Below are 15,218 nucleotides of genomic sequence, written 5' to 3' on the forward strand. Positions count from 1 at the left end.
ACTTCCATTCCTCTTTCCAGACACACAAACATCCGTCTAATCTCTGTACCAGTCTGACGTTCTGTACTTGGGAAGGTGACCGTGCCAGTAGGAGAACGGCTCCCAGGTTTGTCCCTCAGGGAGTGTTAGTGACCCAGATCAATTTAATGCCAAATCACAGGAGGTAAATCAAATTCCACCCTGCAGGAGAGAGTCATAGACCGAGACTTCAGTGAGTGCTCAATACATTACCTCATCTGGAAGAAGAACATATTCTGTACAGTCATTAACCTTTAATAGATTAAAGAGTGGCCTCCACGATCGGTGGAAAAATTCTTCATGTTAAAGGAATATAGTCATTAAAATACAAAAGTTCGTTTTATGGCCGTATTTTTTTGTTTTATTTATTATTAAAATTGTCTTTTTGTGAGACTTTAAGAATTTTTTATTTTTAATTTTCCATGTCAATAAGCTACAAATATATATTTTTTTATTAAAAAAAAAAAGTACAATATCTTTTTTTTTTTTTTAATACATCTTTACACTAAAGCCCAATATCAGCCTTACACTTCCCAATTCTATGGGGGGGGTTTCATTTCAACAGTGACCTCCTTTATATCACAAATAAAACTGACAGTATCACAATGGATGTTCAAACCTCTACAGTTAACACTCATTGTGACAAATTATTACATCCACTACTGACAATAGATGAAAACCCTCTCCTAGACCTCAGTGACTCTGCTGTAAACCATTGCTGGCAATGGCCTAGACAATGCAGTAAAGCATATCACCAAATGCTGCAAAGGTGAAGCTCAGGCAACATGGCAGCCCCCATGATCATATACAGAAAATAGAATAAAAAAAATTGCAATAAGAAAATAAAAACAGATTAGAAAAAGTGATAGATTTTATTGGTTTTAATAAACAAATGAAGAAATAAACCGGCTATACTTTATTTTTAAGTCTAGTGTATCATTATGTAATAAGCAGTGAATTATTGCCATGTTTTTCTTGGCACTAGATGTTGGCACAGAAGGCTACTGTATTATAGTAGAAGCATAGGGGATATTGTACAGCAATAATGAGCATTTTTAATGGTCTGTTATTTTTAGGATAGTTCATGAATATCTCATTGGTAGGACACACGGTCTCTGCTAGGATCGGTTGTTCAGAGGGTGCATTAGGTAGCTGTACTATACAGTGCACAGAGCCAGAAGCAGATAACTCCATGGATGTCGTTGCTGCAGCTCCGTTCCCTCTAATTTCTGTGGAAGTTGAGCCGTAGTAATGGTCACTATACAGGGCATGGAGCTCTCTGTTTTCACCTCCTTGCACTAATATAGTAAAAGGACCAGATGCAACAGCTGGTCGGTAAGAAAGGTGAAACATAAAAACCCTGCTTGCAATATAATGGTGTGCGCTGTAATATTTGTTGCGCTGGATATCGGTGAGTAAATATTCCTACAGACAACCTTGGTTGAAAAATGTTTTATCAGCAAACTGTAATTTTAGTTCACCTTCCTGGATATCTCTCCTGGGTAGTGGCGCCAGAAACTCTAAATAAAAAAAACTGCTATCCCTTGTACAACTACAGGTCTGCCTAAATATATTTATATATATATATATATATATATATATATATATATATATATATATATATAGAGTAAGCCAATGGCTGGTCAGATCATGGGGGGGTTTATATATCACCCAGACTACTCAGGTGGGTGAGATGAAAAATTCCAGAAAGAATGGTTCTCAGCAGATAACTCGGTCTGCTGAGTGTTATCTCAAAGTTCTGTTTATTGGGCTGGATTTTTTAGGAATGGCAGGTAGGTTGGCAGTGGGACCTGTCATTCCACCCCCCTCCAGTCCACACTTTGTGGTGGTTCTTGCAGCAACTCAGCTGTTTAGAGTCTCCTCGTCAAGGAGGCTTAAGAAGTTGCTCCAGCAGCAACACTTTGGGCAGAGTTTGGCTGAAGAGGCTACAGAGAGGTCATATTTTTGGAGCTGTGTCCTGAATGATTCTACTGGCTTTTGATTACTGTTATTCTAGGTGAGGTAACACATTCTATGTTTAGTTAGAGCCTAGCCGGGCAGGGATTTATTTTTGTATTTTTTCCTTTTGTTGCTGCACTACCTTTTTGAGTGAAAATAAACTCTACCCTTGTTTTGGACTAAAGAAACTGGACTTATGTGTCTATGCCACCCCACCTAGCAACCCCAGACCCTGACAATATGTGTGTGTGTATGTATATATATATATATATATATATATATATATATATATATATATATATATATATATAATGTACATTCACCCATATTAATAAAAAAAAAAAAAAAATCAGTGTAACATATAGAAGGACACTGCAGCACACTCGTGGACCGCATACACACAGCCGCAACTGTATCCAAAGTACGAGCCCGTACACTTCAATAGGCCCATACACACAGCTGTAGTTTTTGTGTCTGTTTCTAGGCCGCTTTTAAGAGCTGCAAATTACGGAGCAGGTCCTAAACCTATCCGCATTTACGTGTCGGCCCTTTCAATAGAATGGATGGGTCAGAGAAAATACCAATATACTAATTGGGGTGTCATCTGTGATGTTCACACTGGCCCTCAGACTTGAAGCCGTGGAGTATGTCCACACTGGATGCAATTTGCAGCAGAAAGTTACCAAAGTCTGTGTTGATATCACATTATGCGTTGTAATGTAAAGGGTGAAATCTGGAACATAAATGTGCACCCCAGTTCGGCTTTCACACCCTTTTATTGTTTTCTGCAATGTGTGGGTGAGATTTCATAAAATCTCAACCAGCTATAAATGGTGCAGATTTTCTGCCTATGTTAGCATTGTTTCTTGACTCTGCCCCCACAGTCATCCCCATCATTAGCTTTGAGCTGAGCTGAGTTTTTCAGCATCCATGAGATAACCCAGACCACGGTTTGCTGGATGGGAAGAACAAAGGATCTGCTACAGTTGCTGCCGAACTTTACAGCCGTAATACATTGCAGTAACAGCAATACGTATACAGCGACCATACAGCAGTGTCTGCATAGTCTCTTGTCACTGCTAGTTCTTGATGTGATCTTCAGCAGAGCTAAAAATTCTTAAATTCTTTTCCAAGACCTAGTAGTAAGAAACAAACCTTACCAGTCTCTCTGGTTAAAACCCGCCTGCTACGACCATCGCGGTCGCGGCTTTCCCCTCCTATGTCGGCTCAAATGAATGAGCCGACATAGAAGGGTGCTACCGCTAGCGGAAAAAAGAAGCCCAGCGGTCTGCATAGACCACCATTGTAAAGAAGCGGATTTTGAAGCGAAATCCGCTGTCAAAATCCGCCCCTTTGCCCACGTGTGAACGAGCCCTTAAGCTCTTCTCCTGCTCCATATCTTGTTTACATACGGTTCTGTTTCTGTAGTCACACACACAGAACTCTATGGAAAAGGGAGGGGTGGAGTAGGAGGCTGCTGCCAGCTAGTTAATTGATTTACAGTGGTATAAACCTGTATTATTCATGTATGAAATGTTATTTATAACTGGAGGTACGCGTTAAGATTTTAGGTAAATGGTCTATTAATAGGTGTAGGAACCCCAGGAAAATGATTGTATGGCAGTGCCTTTACTTCAGTATCTAAAATGTACGTGTTGCTCTGCCAAGTGCCATAATGGAGGAGGTCCCTAAAGAGGACCTGAGTGTTACATGGCTTTAGAGAGCTGCTCTGTTGAATCCTATGCTGGGTTTATTTTTTTAGTAGTTGCCCCTGTTGCAGAGATATCAGTGCTGTTTCGTGTCAGCTACACATATCGGTGTATTGTTGGGTGGATCTCTTTGGGTAGTGGAGATTTCTCCCGGGTTAGTACAAGTGAACTTTACACTGATGTCTGACGGCAGTGATATCTCTGCAATGGGGGTCTTTACTGGAAACATAAAGAAACTGGGGATTGAGTGTTGTAACTACTCTCTAAAGCTACAGAAAACTTCACAGGTTAGTGGACCTGTGGGGTCCATTTTAATTCTGATCCTCATACTAGGGTTCCTCAGTGAACACCCATTGATCACTACAGAATGACCAGTGATCATTTATTAATATTTATTATTATTATAAAAAAATTTTTATATATATTACAACCTTTCTACAACTTCATACAACCAAAAGCCTTTTTGGTGCCTTGCCATGTATTTTCCATTTTAAGCACCAGTGAATTGTCACTAGTGTTGCTTGTGTACGGTATTACTAATACTATTAGGCAGGGATTTCTTTGTCAGTCTTCACATTCCACAGCGTGTTTAATTGTTAGTATTATTAACCTGTCCTGGATTTGCATACTTGTCACCCACATACCAGATGCCTAGTCATATGATGACTGGACTGCCAGTTCAGTCCCAGATAGCTTACCAAAAATGTGGACTCATAGGATTAACTATTTGCTGTACATTTCTGCGTAATTGTTAATAATGCTCTCGTATGGTTTTCATAGGAAGAAGTCACACATTCCGAAAACGGTGGACCGGAAACTGGAACCACAGAACCAAAGCAAGATAACTCTAAAGAGGTTTGTGTTATCCTGTGACTGTTGTGTCATGGACGACCCCTGTAAGCGAGCCTTGTTGGGTACCGTTGACCTATGTTCAGGATTGGTCATCAGTATCTTATTTGTCGAAGTCTGACACTAGAGCTGATCAGCGGTTTCGGACACTGCAAGCCATATACAATGTATAAAGCTGAATACAACTCTTGGCTCCAGAGAATTGGGGGGAGTGCTGCAGTTTTAGGCACCACCTCTACAATGTGTGGACAGGAACCTGTTTGCCGTGTACAGAGCCTTATACATTGTAGTGATTGCGCTAGTAACTGCAGCTCTTCTCCTATTCATTGCAAGATTCTGGTGGATGAATCAGCTGTTTGCTCAGGGTCCAGATGTCAGACCCACCCGATACTGATAACTAATCTTGTGGAAATTTTTTAGCTATTGGGGAAACCACTATAAGTATCTCTAGATTTTAGTTGGTTGTGTGATTCAGTGTCTATCTGTGAATCTTGATATGCCAGATATGTCAGTAGCGATCTATGGACATGTTCGCTATACTCAGACTACTGTACTGGAAGGGCTCTGATGTTTTAGCTCATGCAGTAATAAGGGAAACCTTCTGAATCTGTAGACGCCCTTCAACAAAGCCCAGTGGTAGAGAAGGTAGCGCACAGTAAGCAGGGCAGCTACTGTATAGTTATTACATCCAATATTCATGCATTAATTGTTACCAAGATATCACTTAACCTGTTGGCTTTTATTGCACTAATGGTTTCTTATATCCCTCGCATTGCCAGCTGCTGCTTCTCTTTCAAGGCCGGGTCACCAGACTTACTCTTAATCATAGTGAAATATATTGAATTCTTGGAGTATTTTGCTGTTAGAAATACCATTCTTTTTCATTATCGCAACATTTTTGCTGTACACCTTGCATAGATGTTGTTTAGATGATGGCTTTTCCCTCCAACACATGGCTTGAACTTAGTGTCCATGTGTTCTCAATAAGAGTCCAATTAAGGTGGCCATACACTTTAGATGTGAGCATCTAATGTGTATAGGGTTCTTCAACTTTTCTCCGACCACAGTTTTCTGGGGCTATAGGGATTCGTGGTTCGCAACTGCCTATTCTTGGGATAGAGAAAACGCGGACAGTTTTGCTCGCTCTCCAGTTGCATAACATATACATGGACAGTCGAGTGAAATGAGTATGGGAGATTGGAGTGACATACAGTAGCTGTCATGTAACAGTATCTTTACAGTTAAGTTTTGTCCAGAATTTTTTGGTGGTGACTTATTTTCATGGAGAACAATGAATTAGGCAGTTACAATCCAACATGTCCAACCATTTTTTCATCCCAATCAGTCAAGATTCTACCATACACATTGGATGGTTATCCAGGACTACTAAAATCTTTCGGTTCAGCTGACGTTCTTCTAATGTGTACGCTCACCATTGAAGCTTATGGTACCATCTCATGAACTGTCAGGCTGAGGCCCCACATTGTGGAAACGCAGCTTTTTTGTTGCAGATTTTGCTGCAGTTTTTTTTTTTTATTATTTATTTTTTTTGAGTCAAAGCAAGGAGTGGTTGTAGCAGAAGGGAGACGTACAAGAGTGTCTTATATATTTCCCTTTCCTTTTGTAGCCATTTTTGACATTGGTTCAAAAAACCACAGCAAAATCTGCAACAGAAAAGTTGCGTTTCCGCCACGTTTGGCCTCCGCTTTAAATAGGATACCTAGATCTATGGCATGATAGTGACCATTTTGTTTATTTTTTTATACATTTTTCTAGTACCAGTTGTTATATCCGGTGCCTATATACCTTTTTATTGATTTAATATTTCAGATTATTGATAGCATCATTGAAGAAAGCCAGAAATCCTGTGCCATAGAGGAGAGCCCCAGTCCTTCTGAAAACGTGGACACCATAAATATCGCAACTACGTCTGGAAAAACAAGTCAGGAACATTTGAGCCACATCCCTGTACTGGTGGTTACAGAGACAACTTTCCATAATGACGCAGGAGACCTTCGTCTTCAGGAAGTTGAGGACTTCACAGGGACAAAGCCCAGTCAGATGCCCGATGTCTCCATCCCCATCATTGAACAGTTGGTGGAGACATCTAAAATTGCAGATATCATAGACTTAGCGGATAATCTTCAAATCAATGAAAAGGACGGACTTACGGACAAACCAGTTGAGCACGAGGAGGATGTGGAAGAGAAGCCTAAAGATCCTTTGTCCAATGAATCTTCCAGTTCTGAAACTGCAGAGCAGTTACCTCCTGCTAAACCTCCTCGACAGATAAATGTTGAGCCTGATATTGTAGCAAGTACCAAGAAGTCTGGTCCAACACGTCCCCCACCTCCTATAAATGTCCCACCACCTAGGCCGCCACCACCTGCACGGCCTGCACCACCGCCACGCAAGAAGAAAGGGGACTATGATAATGAGAGCCCGAGATCTTCAGGACTGGAATGTGAGTATATAAAATTGTCACATTTATCTAGTGGTACATTTCTCCTACCAATACTGCTGTATACTTAGGTTGTTTACTGTTGAGAGTCCCAAAAAGTTTAGGTAATAAATCAGATTTACTAACAGATGCCAATGCTGTTAGTATATCTGACATCTTATTGCTTTTTTTTTTTTTTTTTTTTTTTTAATTGTTGCTTTGTTACCCGTTGAATGGACAGTTTGAAACCTTTTAATAAACTTTGCATAAATCAATAATATAAATGACTATAACAAACTTCGTTATATCTCTTTATTACAGATTAGGCCTTGTGGAGAAGCAAATGATGTTGTAGAATTAGGACAAGTAACTCTAACATGCCTCATTTTTATTATATGTTAAACGAATGAGCTGGGAGAAGCCCCCGATGCTCACAAAATTATCCATGGTCCATATGTACCCAGTAAATGCCAAAAAAGGTGTCCTTTGCATAGGTGCAGTGGTGCAGAGCTGCATTAACAATGCCGGGTCACTATATATGGCACAGTGCCATCTGCTTCGGCTCTATAGTATGGGGATGTAGATGCACTCAAAAGAACCAGCCCCTGCAAGGGCTTTATGGCCTATCCGAAGGCCATGCTTCTTAGGCAACTTTTTACTCCAGAAGATATAAAAGTGTTAAATTTAGTACAGTTTATATATAGTGTAAAATAGATGCCCAAATGCTAATCTTGGTAGTTAATATTTTGATACATTCCAGGAGGAGTAACAGAGGAACAGCACACTACAGAGCTTTAAGAAAAGATACTTTTATGTATTATTTTGAGCTGGACACAGAATATTATTATTAAAACAGACATGTGAAAATATTGCATAGTTCCTCTTAGGGCTAGTTCACATGGGGTTCCGCGTGTACACATTGCGTTGCGGCATTCCACGATGGATTAGGCCCAAATGAATGGAGCGGAGCCTCACACTGCGGAGACCGTGGGTGATTCGGCCGCGAAATCCGCGGCAAGATGGGGCAGTTCGCTTCTTTTTTCCGCTAAAAGCTAGCAGAAAAAAGAAGCGAGCGGCTCACATTGAAGTCAATGGGACCAGCGGATTTTAAGGCGGATTCCACGTCAAAATCCACAGCCAACTTGCCCCGTGTGAACTAGCCCTTAGTATAATGCTCAAGATGGGTTTAATATGTAGGTTCTCTTTTAATCTCCTGACAGTAGTCCAATTTTTTTTTTCAGTTACAAAGGATGCCTTTCTTGCTGGAGCACTTCTATCTCCAAACACCATGGCAGAGGGTTTAAGCAACAGAGACTCACAGCCGTCCTTGGATCTTGCTAGTGCAACTAGTGGGGACAAAGTAGTGACTGCTCAGGTTAGTGGACACCTGGTATAGAGACGTGTACCTGCTCAATAATTCCTGATACTGCACCTGGTGTTTTGCATTGATCGATAAATATGATTTTGTACATGGGCTATTTAAAAAAAAAAAAAATCTCCAGTGCAATTTGGTTGTGGATTTCACCCTTTGCCATGCATAGTAGGAATTGTGCAGAAAAACAGCACCAAAATCCATGAGAAATCCACATGTAAGATATTAGATGTGGCTGTTGCATTCCCATTATTTACTTTTCATACTATTTTGAATAAGACAATAGAAGCCTAATAAAGATTAATACATGTCTATTAGGAACAGCAATACTTTGTCTAACAATAAAAAAGTAAGTGCTTTGCTCTGCATCCTACATTCCTCAAAAACGTTTACATATTCCAGTCTCTCAATCTTTTCTGTGAACTTTTTGTTTTTCAGGAAAATGGTAAGGCAGCAGACGGACAGTTGTCCAGCACACCGGCTGAGAGCTCTGGTCCCCAGAGGCCCCGGTCTAACTCAGGAAGAGAGCTTACAGATGAGGTAATGTTTATTCCTCATCTTCCTTCCATCAGCTCTACTCCAGGATAATCACATTGCATTCGGGTATTTCATATGGCTACTATTGAATTTAGTTGCAATGATTATTCTGTGTAGGTTATATTAACTAGAATAAAACCTGCAAGTAATACATCAGTCCCTTTAAACTGAGTCTGTTACCACAACTTTCCCCACCATATTCTTTTTTATTTCTCCCTTCCTGTTATGTTACAATTCACCTGTTCACCTATAAAAAAAAAAAAAAAAAAAAAAAAATAAATTAAAATTGCATGCAATCCTGTACACAAGTGACACACTGGCCCAGGTACTGAGGAGGGCAGTGATATGTTAAATAGTAGAGAAAAGTCCAAGAGAACATAATATAAGAGATCCAGGAACACTGGACTACAAGTGCAGGACTTTATGCATCCAGAAACTTCCCTGACATGGAGAAAGAGAAATCTGAGCAGTATCAAATAAAGTTGCCTGCTATCTATGACTAATACTCAATCTACAATAACATAAACTACTAGTCACAAGTATATAGAAGTACATAAATCATCATCATTATTCTCCTTACTTTGTAGAAACTGAAGAAGTCTGTCAGTGCCTGCCATGCTAAAAAAAAAGCTGTCTGCAGACATGGTGTCCCTCCCCTCTACATTCAGAGGGTAAAGAGAGAACATGCCTCCCCCCTCCACTCACTGTGTCTCACTTTTGTCTTAAAGTCTGATTTATTTATGGACAGACCTTCCCTAGTAACAGGGAGTGAACAGAAAATCAGCAGAAAACAGCAACATATTTAAATAAAGTGCATTACATCTTTGTCCAGAATCATATTAAACCTTTAATATTAAACAAAACTAAGTTGTCTGATTGACCATTGAGAGGACATTCAGAGAACTTTACCTTTAAAAACGCAGAAGGGACTGTGCTTCTATATGCTACAGAAATAGAGCTAAAGGCAGTTAGACTAACCTAGGGGTAGGAGTGGGCTGTGACTGTGGCTGATGTCTCAGCTTCTGTAGTACAGAGAACTATGAGATTCTCTGCTTTATATCGGCACCAGAACTTATGCCATAGGCGGTACAGAGCCTACAGTTTTTCTGCATCTGAAGTTACCTCTGTTTCGGCTTGACTTTTGTCAGAAAACAGGACAGTGTGACTCTTCTCAGATAAGGGGCGGGTTCACACCTGCCCGGTCTCCACTTTGCAGGTTTCCGTCTTCTGCCTGAGAAACTGGACAGGAGACGGAAACAATCAGACAGTTTTCAAACCCATTCACTTGAATGGGTTTGCAAAGTGTCTGCCCATGAGCCCCTTCTGCTTCTCCGTGGCGAAACCGTTTTTTTTTTTTGTTTGTTTGTTTTTTTTGTCAGGACACAAAGTCGGAAATGCAGGACTTTGTGTCCGGTTAAAAAAAAAAAAAAAAATTGTTTCGCCACGGAGAGTCACAAGACACTCACGGGTGGGCTGACTGGGCAGAAGACGGACACCCACAAAGCGGAGACCGGGCACGGGTATGATCCCGCCCTAAGTTACATACAGACTTATGAGATGAATTTTCTAAGTTAGATAACTCTTTTTAACATAACGTAAGCCAAAAATATTTTACACCGTACCTGACGCAGTGCTCTGGGTTTAATGGTGAAAACCCTGGTGGAATTTCCCTTTGAGTTCACCATTGACGACAGCGTCTAAAAAAAAAAACGGCCAGGACTGGAATTCTCTCAAATTGTGGAAGTTGCAGGCATCTGTAATAATATAGGCGACACCTGCCTTACATAGAAGGAGCTCACCTCCTCATCTACTATTTTCTTCATATATAGCCAAGGGGTTCTATTTAAGATCTGTCTATCTGAGTCAGCTTTTCAAGGTTGTTTTTTTTTCTTTTGCAGGATGGATTTCTTTTTAGCTGATTTCTATTATAATCGTTTATGGCGGTTTGTCATTGCAGGAGATTTTGGCCAGCGTAATGATAAAAAATCTAGACACTGGAGAAGAAATCCCTTTAAGTTTGGCAGAGGAGAAACTGCCAACTGGTATTAATCCACTAACCCTGCATATCATGAGGAGGACTAAGGAGTATGTCAGGTAAGGGGCTACAGAGGGTTTATATTAAATCAACCCTTGTCCTTCAGCTCTATTGGAGCAGGTGGACATCATAGAGTGGGTCATCTGAGCTGATTGGAGAACTGGCCATTTGCCCTCCTGGATTAATTGATGCCTTAGGTCACAAGTTATTTCTCTGCATGATGCTATATAGTAGGAGGACACGATTGGGAATTATATTGAACTGATCTGCACGTTCCATAGATGCGAATGGATCGGTGGTCACTCATGTACACCACTGCTCTTTTCACATGGGGTACTGCCGTCTTCTGACTGCTGGGGATCCCAGGTTTATGACACCCAGTGTTCAAAGCTTATATCTTATCCACTGGATAAGTAATAAGTGTGTACAGTTGGAAAAAAACCTTTAAGGTCCCTTGACATGGGCAGGTGATTGGGTCATTTTTCACCAATGTTTGTCTATAGGAATATGATAATTTGTAAACGTGTTAGCGATTACCTGGAAAATGCTGTTTTGCAGCGTGATCATATACCGTATCTTATGTGGCAGAGAAAAGTCTTCGCTTTGGGCAGTATATCGCCCTATGTAAACTTTTTTTTTTTTTTTTTTTTTTTATTTGCACGGTAAGAACCTATACAACATATATACTGTTATAGTTTAATATTGTTTGTTAGGTCTTCTCCCTAACACAATACTTTGCCTTTCTCTCCATTTCATTGACCACTCTTCTGATTATAAGCCCGGTGCAATTATACTGAACATGAGCATTGCAGAAAACCACAAGGTGCCTGAATGCTGCTCTGTATACAGTATAATGCTTTCCTTTCACAACAAAAGCCTAGCTCTTCCTGATGTCTCCTTAATAGATAGTTTTGTTGAAATCACCGGTCATTTGAGCTTGGAAAATCCATACCACGAGTCTGAGACGTTTGAAGGGAGGCTTTAGAAAGCTTTAGTATACATCTGGTGGATAAGTATAGTCCTTCATATTTCTAACTTACAAGGGTTGTCTGGTTTTTAAAAACAAAATCGTATACTCTGAAAGAGAATTTTGAGTTAAAGGGGTTTTCTAGCTCTCAGGTGTTAGATCATATTGCTGGCCTGTGCATAGGGCACATCCTCAGTGGCCATCCAACACCCAGGTCCCGCACTGATCAGCTGATCTGGCTGCTCCCAGAAGTAACTTGGCTTCTATTCAATGAATACGCACAGAGCTGCAGTACCCTAGAGCTACCACTATACTATGGAAGGGGCTTCAGTAGCAATGCAGTATCGTCCAGGGAGCCCAGGGGCAGGTGGAACAGCTGATCATCGTGGAGCCCAGGTTTCAGACCTTTTAAATCACAGGATAAGTCATCGGTATGAAAACACCTAGGTGCTGGAAAACCCCTTTCATAGATGGGGTTCTCTTTTTCTAAATCCTCAACCCTTTGCCACAGGGAGAGCGGCGACAGAGATTGCATCCCACTCTTTAAGGGTCCATTCACACGGAGTAAAGTGGCGCTGATTCTGCCACGATAACTCACGGCAGAATCAGCGCAGATAAAGATTCCCATTGACTTCAATGGGTTCCATCTTCCGCGAGGAACACATTGAAATCAACGGGTTAAAAAGCCTCCCATTGATTTCAATGTGTTCCGCGCGGAAGACCAAACCCATTGAACTCAATGGGAGTCTTTTTATCAGCGCTGATTCTGCCACCAGTTATCGTGGCAGAATCAGCGCCATTTTACTCCATGTGAATGGACACTAAGGGCTAGTCTATAGGTTTACACTAGGACATTGGTTTACTGTTGCCTTACAACACTAGAACTTGGCTCAGATCTCTCTAAATACATTATCTGCATTGATGTTATATGTTCTCCCATGTTTATCTGGGTTTCTTAATGTTATTCCCATACTCCCTAACGCTCTGGTAGGTTACGGGTTGTCTGGGAAGTTTAATTTTACATACTCGCTTCTGGGGTTTTTTCATGCTGGACCTGCGAGTTCTGGACTGGTTCCGACCCTGGGTCACTCTGCCTTCTCCTTCTTTTTAATGTTTTTGCCACTAGTTACTTGTGCTATGGAGTCTACCAGCCCCTGCACCACAGGCTACTACCTGTGAACATGTGATTGTCAGGGAGATGGTAGAGGAAACCGGGTACTGGTTCTAATAATGTGACCTGGGGTCAGAACCACCCCAGAATCTTCAGGTCCAGCTTGAAAAAAATTCCTGGAGGAATTAAGTAACATAACACTCCCTGCTCTTTAGGTGAGCAATAATCTCTGTTTAGCACTGTGTAATATGCTGGCGCTATATGATCAATGGCTTGAGATTTAGATTTTTACATTCTCCATTTCAACCCTGAAGCTACTGAGACAACTAGTGCATTGTGGCGCATCAGACTTAGTGTACGTTTGCAGAATTTTTTTTTTTTTTTTTTTTTTTTTTAGACATCCCCAAATCTCTTTCATCTTGATAACTTTAGTTAAATTTGCATTCCTGTATTCTCGGTTTTATTGCTGTGTGCCATGGTTCTTACGACATTTTGTGAGATCTAGTCAGATGTATTTGCCAGGTCTACTGTATTTGCAGATCCGCATAATACGGAGAAAGCTATATTAACAGAAATTGTTAATTACTGTATCATATTAAATTTCCCCATCATTCTCAAATAAATAAGTTATTTTACCTCTGTAAGTCTATCCCGGTATTACTCAGCAAGATCTGGGCTCTAAAAATATACATATTGATTCCCAAATAAGCTATATTTTAGTATAATGTTTACGTGTAACATGAGAGTAACCTCTAATGTCATGGTGAACTTCCACTATTCAGGCTTGTTATTGAATTACCCGATCATTAAGCATCCTTAAAGTGTCACAGAAATAAATGGATCAGGATGTAATGACTCCGCCAACAAATCTATGGAAGAAAAGTCATGGATAATTGTTAATAATTGAAACTCTAAATCTTACTTTATGTTCCTAAATGGGAAGTATTCTTGTCCCCACTGTTGCTCAGCCTTCCGTTTTTTTTTTTCTTTGTGTTCCCGATACAAGCAATAGAAATCCTTAAAAGGGATTAACATTCTGCTGCTCTTCTCCATCTTTGATTGATGATGGTCTGAGGGGTTGGGGCTTAAGTGTTTTGCCTACTGTAGACTGGCACAACAAGGAGACGTCCGCTCCAGCCAGTTATCTTACAGCCAGACGCAGTACAATAAGAAGGAAAAGAGTGGACATGGCCGAGTATTTCACACACAGAATGTCTTTATTTCCTCACTTTTAATTCTGATATAAGATGTAATAGGACCAATGAAACAAATGAGATTAAAGGGATCCTATCAGTCAGACACAATTTTTTTGTAGGTACCATGTCAGAATAGCCTTAAAGGGGTTGTCCCATCACAAGGATCCTATCTATACTGCTTGTTAATGTGGATGTAAGACCACCTAAATACAATGCTTCAGCAAAACTGCTTTGTTTGTTCTCTATATTACTTTATTCAATTTTTTGTGGCCACAGCCCTGACTTAGCTGCTCATGAGCCAAGTGATGTATCTGCTGCTCTCAGGGGGAGGGAGGAGGGGCTAAGTGCACAGGAGCCAGCCTGTGTATCTAGCTATTCCTGTGTCTACACCACATGACCTACATCCCTGCTATCAGATAGGGGAGAGGAGCTGCTTTCATTTCTTCTGTTCTCCCAGTTATCAGGCTAGCTAATTCAATTGTGTTCATTATGGCAGAGACAGGCAGTCTCTGAATGTAACAGAATAGAGTTGCTGTTGCCTGTACTTCATAGTCCAATATGGGTGGGCGGAGCTACATGTGAATTTGGGGGTGGAGCTAAACGGCAGTTTGCATGTGAAACCCTGCCCACTAAATGATGCAAGAAACCAGGAAGAAAGAAGATTTTACAGCAGTAAAAACTGATGAGTATGTGAGGTGGGAATACCCCTTTAAGAAAGGCTATTCGTCTCCTACCTTTCGTCGTCTTCTCCGCGCCACCGTTCGCCTATAATCCCGGTTCTTGTCAGTATGTAAATTAGTTCTTTCACAGCACTAGGGGCGGTCCCAGCACTCAGACAGCACTGGGGGTGTCCCCAATGCTGCGAGAGAACTCTCTCCAGCGCTGCCTCCTCTTCTTCAACAGCTTCATCTTCAGCCTCTTCTTCCGGCGGTGGCTTGTAACTTCTAGGCCTCGGGCAGAGCAGACCGCACATGCCCACAGGCCACGAGAAAATGGCTGCTTACAATACTGTTGTAGTAAACGGA

At 40.9% G+C, this 15,218-nt stretch overlaps 1 protein-coding gene across 1 annotated transcript in view; it reads left to right on the forward strand.

The window, feature by feature from the left end:
* The window catches only part of WDR44 (WD repeat domain 44), a 64,350-nt gene that overhangs the window by 33,392 nt on the left and 15,740 nt on the right, over window positions 1-15,218 (forward strand). Inside the window, exons 3-7 of the mRNA XM_075259028.1 lie at window positions 4,467-4,541; window positions 6,366-6,999; window positions 8,217-8,350; window positions 8,786-8,887; window positions 10,842-10,978. Of these exons, the coding sequence (XP_075115129.1) occupies window positions 4,467-4,541; window positions 6,366-6,999; window positions 8,217-8,350; window positions 8,786-8,887; window positions 10,842-10,978 (1,082 nt within the window). The remainder of the gene's footprint in view (window positions 1-4,466; window positions 4,542-6,365; window positions 7,000-8,216; window positions 8,351-8,785; window positions 8,888-10,841; window positions 10,979-15,218) is intronic.

Source organism: Leptodactylus fuscus, chromosome 11 (genome assembly GCF_031893055.1).
Source record: "Leptodactylus fuscus isolate aLepFus1 chromosome 11, aLepFus1.hap2, whole genome shotgun sequence".
In the NCBI taxonomy this organism is placed as follows: domain Eukaryota; kingdom Metazoa; phylum Chordata; class Amphibia; order Anura; family Leptodactylidae; genus Leptodactylus; species Leptodactylus fuscus.